The sequence below is a fragment of the Lepidochelys kempii genome, chromosome 28, assembly GCF_965140285.1.
Source record: "Lepidochelys kempii isolate rLepKem1 chromosome 28, rLepKem1.hap1, whole genome shotgun sequence".
Taxonomy (NCBI): domain Eukaryota; kingdom Metazoa; phylum Chordata; order Testudines; family Cheloniidae; genus Lepidochelys; species Lepidochelys kempii.
In genome coordinates this window covers 6769995-6775994 of record NC_136407.1, presented here as the reverse complement: position 1 = coordinate 6775994, position 6000 = coordinate 6769995, and the positions used below count along the sequence as shown (strand labels likewise).

The 6000-nt window shown below is 73.2% G+C and overlaps 1 protein-coding gene across 1 annotated transcript in view; it reads right to left on the bottom strand.

The window, feature by feature from the left end:
- The window catches only part of LOC140904154 (phosphoribosylformylglycinamidine synthase), a 54467-nt gene continuing 48467 nt past the window's right edge, over positions 1-6000 (bottom strand). The window contains 6 exon segments of the mRNA XM_078850820.1: positions 1-788; positions 2650-2802; positions 2901-3059; positions 5170-5284; positions 5374-5465; positions 5679-5889. Coding sequence (XP_078706946.1) covers positions 466-788; positions 2650-2802; positions 2901-3059; positions 5170-5284; positions 5374-5465; positions 5679-5889 — 1053 coding nt within the window. The 3' untranslated portion in view covers positions 1-465.

The following is a 6000-nucleotide window of genomic DNA, read 5'->3' as shown; positions in this document are numbered from 1 at the left end:
CTGAACCCCTCACACCCCGGCTTTTGTTCCTCCTCAAGTCTGTCCCAGTGGCCAGGAGGGGAACTGCTGACAGGTCTCCAGGCTGGGGGTGGCTGGCCCTGTAGGGATCAGGGCTAAGGACCTTCTGGGAACAGTGTGGACCCGCCTCCTCTCATGTGACCCCGCCCCCATTCAACCTCTCTCACACAAACCCCGCCCCCTCCACCATGACCTCACCCCACATGCCCGTGCACAGACGGTCACACTGCAGGAGGGGGCATTTTTAAGAGCGCACCGTCCAGCCCCCACCAGCAGGACCTCATATGCACGGTGCCTAGGAGGTCACGGCGGAGGGGGCGGGGCCATGTGCTCCTGAAATAGCCCCGCCTCCCCAGTCGACACGGAGAAAACCAGGGCGGGTTTTGTGCCGGTCCGGCCCGGGGACAAACCTTGGGATACGAGACCGGCTGGCGAGGGGCTCCGCAGTCAGGACTCCCCCTCGGGGTGCTCCAGGCACCACTCGCAGGCGTTCTGGAACATGCGCAGCCAGGGCGAGACCTCCATGGTGCGGCGCCAGTCGGGCGGCATCCAGGCCCACTGCCAGGGCAGGACGCAGCGCTCAGGGTGGGGCATCATGGCCAGATGGCGCCCGTCGGGCGAGCAGAGCCCGGCGATGCCCAGCGGGGAGCCGTTGGGGTTCAGGGGGTACTCCTGGGTGGGCTGGCCCTGGTCATCCACGTAGCGCAGCGGGGCCAAGCCCCCCGATGTCACTGCAGCCAGCACCTCGGGTGAGCGGAACCGCATCCGACCTGGGGCAGGAGAAAAGAAGGGGGGAGATGGGCAGAGAGCCCCAGCGGGACACCCCCCACAACAGGCCCACCGCCTCCATACCCCGATGTTGCCTCAGGAGTGTGAAACCGCATGCGAGCTGGGGAGGGCGTGGGAGGGAGACAGATAAAGCCCCCCCGCACATTCTCTCACTGTCATGATGGCCAGCAGGGCAGGGAGTGGGGAGCCCAGTTGCTTGCCCTGTACAGCAACGGGGGTTCTCCCGGTTGTGCGGACCCCGACGTGCTCCACTTGAGCTGGGCAGGCCCTTCACGTGCTGAGACGGGGGGATTTTCCTTAGCTGTGGCCAGCGCCTGCGCCCTTCTCCTCCTGCACCGGACCGAGGCCCTGAGCACAGAGCTCTCCAGTTCCTTCTGCTTGGCAAACACCCTCTGGGGGAAGGACCCGCGGGGGCGGGGAAGGAGAGCGGGGGGGACACACTCAGGAATCGCCCTCTCCAAGAGCTCCAGCTACTGTACGAGCCAGGGAACCAGACTCCAAAAGAGACACACCCCGGAGCCGACCTGCCATGACCGTCCAGGGACGGGTCGAGCAGGCAGGACGCAGCCTGAGATTCACTGCAAGTCTCTACGAGGAGCTCGCTTCCCCTCTCCTACGTCTCGTTCTCTGCAGAGGGGACACTAGGGCTCGTCAGACATCCAGAGAGTGGAGCTCTCTGGTGCCACGTGGCTTGGCTAGAAGGTAGGTGTGCCAAAGCTGGAATATTTGGCAATCTTTTGGAAGCCACTGTGTGCCTCAGTTTCCCCTGTTTGCTGCTTGGTGACCCAGTGGGGTGGGAAAGGGCTGTTTGCTCTTGGGGCCGGCTGAGGAACATAGGTGGGGGTGTCACCGAGCTGTAGGAGCCTCAGCCCCTGTATCAATGGAGCATCTCAGAAGATGACGGCAAATACAATGGCCCGGACAGCGACACCAAGCTACCAACAACCCAGAGGGAGATGCACCCCTCCACCTCTCCTCGGGGAGGCTACACAGCATTTCCCCAGCCGGAGAACAAAGGACGGGACAGGCTGGGGGTGGGGAAATAAGAGTCGGGGGCTGGAAGGCGTCGGGGCTCTCAGCTGGAGCCAGACAGAGAGACAGACGGAGCTTGAGCCCAGGGGTTCACCACAGCCTGGCTGGGCTCTGGGCTAACCAGGATGGACGATGCTTTAACTTCAGCGCTCGATGCTGCCTGGAGGCCTGCAACCCCGCTGGCTCCTCGCTGACCCCTCTGCAATCGACTCAGGCCTTCTTGAGCTGAGGGCACCAGAACTGGATGCCAGGATCCCAGCAATGGTCGCACCAGAGTCCAATCCAGAGGCACCTCTCTCGAGGTGCCCCCCGTTTGCTGAAGGGGACCCCAATGCTCGGAAAGGAGCTTCTCTACCACTGACGGTTAAGCAGGAACAATTTACCCTCCCCCTCCCCCACCCCCACCACGTCGGCTGGAGGACCCGTCTCCGACCACGGGTGCTGCAAAGGAACCGGAGAGACGGTCGGGCCGGGCCGCACCGTGCTCCACGCTCTTGGGGAGCAGCTTGAGGGGGAGAAGGGGGCAGGTACGGCTCAGCGGAGCCTGCTGGGGAAAAGCCTTCCCGTCTCAGGCGCACGGACACCTCGAGAGCCACACACACAGGACCATGGCTCGACGGAGAGACGCACCCGACGGGGGGGGGGAGCCCAGGGCAAGGACCCCTCCCACCATATTAGGGAAGGACCCCCCAGCCACTCCTCTGGGGTAGGACGCAGAGGCTGGTTATACAGGGACCCCTCACCCAGCGCTGGGGTGGAGCGCGGAGCTGTGTATATGGGACGGAGCGAGCAGCCCCCCAGAGCTGTTACCTTCTCCGTGAGCCACCCAGATTCCCAGGGTGGAGCCAGCCATGCCCCGCAGCATCACCGCTGGGCTCTGCTCGACGGCCAGCGCCACGAAACGCGACTCGAACCGGCCCGAATCGTTGGGGGCCAGCAGCACCCCGGGACGGACGGCCCCACCTGCGGACAGACAGGCTGAGTGAGCCCTGCCCTAGACTCCCCCACCCAGACACCTCCCCAAACCCTCCAGCCCACCCACAGGCCCCAGCCCCACTCACCCGGGGGGTCGCTCGTGGGGCTCCCGCCCCCCACCCAGCCCAGCCGCGCCATCAGCTGGCAGCCGTTGCAGACACCCAGGCTGAACGTGTCCCTGCGCCGGTGAAAGGCCGCAAACTGGGCTCGCGCCCGGGGGTTGAAGGTCACCGAAGCTGCCCAGCCTGGGGACAAAAAGGCACACTGGGGGTCAATCACCTGGGGGGCATGGGGCGCGGGGCCTTTCCCTTCTAGGGGCCACTGGCTCCAACCTGGCCCCCGACGGGGACTGGCTGGCTCAGAGGGGTGGGGAACGGGGCTCGGAGCCTGTCCCTTCTAGGGGGTGCCGGCTTCCAGCTAGCCCCAGGGTGGGGACTCGCTGGCTCGGCGGGGGGGTGAGGGGAGTGGACACGCTGGCTGGCTGGGCGGGGGGCGAGGGGGAGTGGACACACTGGGTCGGGAGGCGAGGGGGCCGCTGGCCGGGGCGGGGGACGAGGCGAGGGGGGCGCTGGCCGGGGCGGGGGACGAGGCGAGGGGGGCGCTGGCCGGGGCGGGGGGCGAGGCGAGGGGGGCGCTGGCCGGGGCGGGGGGCGAGGCGAGGGGGGCGCTGGCCGGGGCGGGGGGCGAGGCGAGGGGGGCGCTGGCCGGGGCGGGGGGCGAGGCGAGGGGGGCGCTGGCCGGGGCGGGGGGCGAGGCGAGGGGGGCGCTGGCCGGGGCGGGGGGCGAGGCGAGGGGGGCGCTGGCCGGGGCGGGGGGCGAGGCGAGGGGGGCGCTGGCCGGGGCGGGGGGCGAGGCGAGGGGGGCGCTGGCCGGGCCGGGAGGCGAGGCGAGGGGGGGCGCTGGCCGGGCCGGGCGGCGAGGCGAGGGGGGCGCTGGCCGGGCCGGGCGGCGAGGCGAGGGGGGCGCTGGCCGGGCCGGGCGGCGAGGCGAGGGGGGCGCTGGCCGGGCCGGGCGGCGAGGCGAGGGGGGCGCTGGCCGGGCCGGGAGGCGAGGCGAGGGGGGCGCTGGCCGGGCCGGGCGGCGAGGCGAGGGGGGCGCTGGCCGGGCCGGGGGGCGAGGCGAGGGGGGCGCTGGCCGGGCCGGGCGGCGAGGCGAGGGGGGCGCTGGCCGGGCCGGGCGGCGAGGCGAGGGGGGCGCTGGCCGGGCCGGGCGGCGAGGCGAGGGGGGCGCTGGCCGGGCCGGGCGGCGAGGCGAGGGGGGCGCTGGCCGGGCCGGGCGGCGAGGCGAGGGGGGCGCTGGCCGGGTCGGGAGGCGAGGCGAGGGGGGCGCTGGCCGGGTCGGGAGGCGAGGCGAGGGGGGCGCTGGCCGGGTCGGGAGGCGAGGCGAGGGGGGCGCTGGCCGGGTCGGGAGGCGAGGCGAGGGGGGCGCTGGCCGGGTCGGGAGGCGAGGCGAGGGGGGCGCTGGCCGGGTCGGGAGGCGAGGCGAGGGGGGCGCTGGCCGGGTCGGGAGGCGAGGCGAGGGGGGCGCTGGCCGGGTCGGGAGGCGAGGCGAGGGGGGGCGCTGGCCGGGTCGGGAGGCGAGGCGAGGGGGGCGCTGGCCGGGCCGGGAGGCGAGGCGAGGGGGGCGCTGGCCGGGTCGGGAGGCGAGGCGAGGGGGGCGCTGGCCGGGTCGGGAGGCGAGGCGAGGGGGGCGCTGGCCGGGTCGGGAGGCGAGGCGAGGGGGGCGCTGGCCGGGTCGGGAGGCGAGGCGAGGGGGGCGCTGGCCGGGTCGGGAGGCGAGGCGAGGGGGGCGCTGGCCGGGTCGGGAGGCGAGGCGAGGGGGGCGCTGGCCGGGTCGGGAGGCGAGGCGAGGGGGGCGCTGGCCGGGTCGGGAGGCGAGGCGAGGGGGGCGCTGGCCGGGTCGGGAGGCGAGGCGAGGGGGGCGCTGGCCGGGCCGGGCGGCGAGGGGGGCGCTGGCCGGGTCGGGAGGCGAGGCGAGGGGGGCGCTGGCTGGGTCGGGAGGCGAGGCGAGGGGGGCGCTGGCTGGGTCGGGAGGCGAGGCGAGGGGGGCGCTGGCCGGGCCGGGAGGGGAGGGGGGCGCTGGCCGGGTCGGGAGGCGAGGCGAGGGGGGCGCTGGCCGGGTCGGGAGGCGAGGCGAGGGGGGCGCTGGCCGGGTCGGGAGGCGAGGCGAGGGGGGCGCTGGCCGGGTCGGGAGGCGAGGCGAGGGGGGCGCTGGCCGGGTCGGGAGGCGAGGCGAGGGGGGCGCTGGCCGGGTCGGGAGGCGAGGGGGGCGCTGGCCGGGTCGGGAGGCGAGGGGGACGCTGGCCGGGTCGGGAGGCGAGGGGGGCACTGGCTGGCTCCCGGGCAGGGGTCTCACCTTTGGCAGACCCGAGGACGTCCGCGTAGCTGAAGCCCCCCACAAAGACCAGGCCCCGGAACGACTCCAGAGTCACCTGCCCTGTGTACAGGTCCTCCATGGTCACGTCCCAGGCCTGGGGAGAGAGGGGGGTGGGGCCGAGGGGTTAGAGTCGGCGGGGGGGGCAGGACGCCAGGGTTCGGAGTGGGGGTGGGGAGGTCTCACCTGGAACCCCGCCATGATGAAGGCTGCCACCATCTCGCGGTCCCCGTTGCTGCCCTCCTCGCGCAGGACGGCCACGCGCGGGCCCGGCTGGGCTGGGGGCAAAGGGGGGGGTGAGAGACCAGGGCCGGCTGGGCTCAGTGCACCCCCACTGGCAGAGACCCCCCTCCCGCCACGGGGACCTGGGGACACCCCCCACACACCCCTCCCTCCCTCCCAGAGAGCTCCTTTCTCCACAGCCATCTGGGGACACCCCCCCACACCCCTCCTCCCCCCAGTGAGCCCCCCCCCGGGGCCCCGGCCCTCACCCATCTGGCACAGCAGTGGGGGCTCAATCTTGGGGTCGAAGGTCAGGGTGAAGCTGGGGCCCTGGCGCTGTGCCAGCCCCCTCTCCTCCTGCCCCACGCAGTGGGGTGACGCTTGCAGCCGCTCCAGCTGGACACTCGTGGCCTCCCAGAGGGCGCGCAGCTCACCCACGGGCCGCACCAGCTCCTCTCGCCCGTTCACCCGCAGCCGCACCTAGGGGGCACGCAGGGGGTGGGCCGGGGGGCTGCAGCACTGGGGCCCTCGCTCCCGACCCACAGCCCTGCTCGCCCAGCCCTGCCCCCCAGCTCTGCCGGGTGCCCCTCA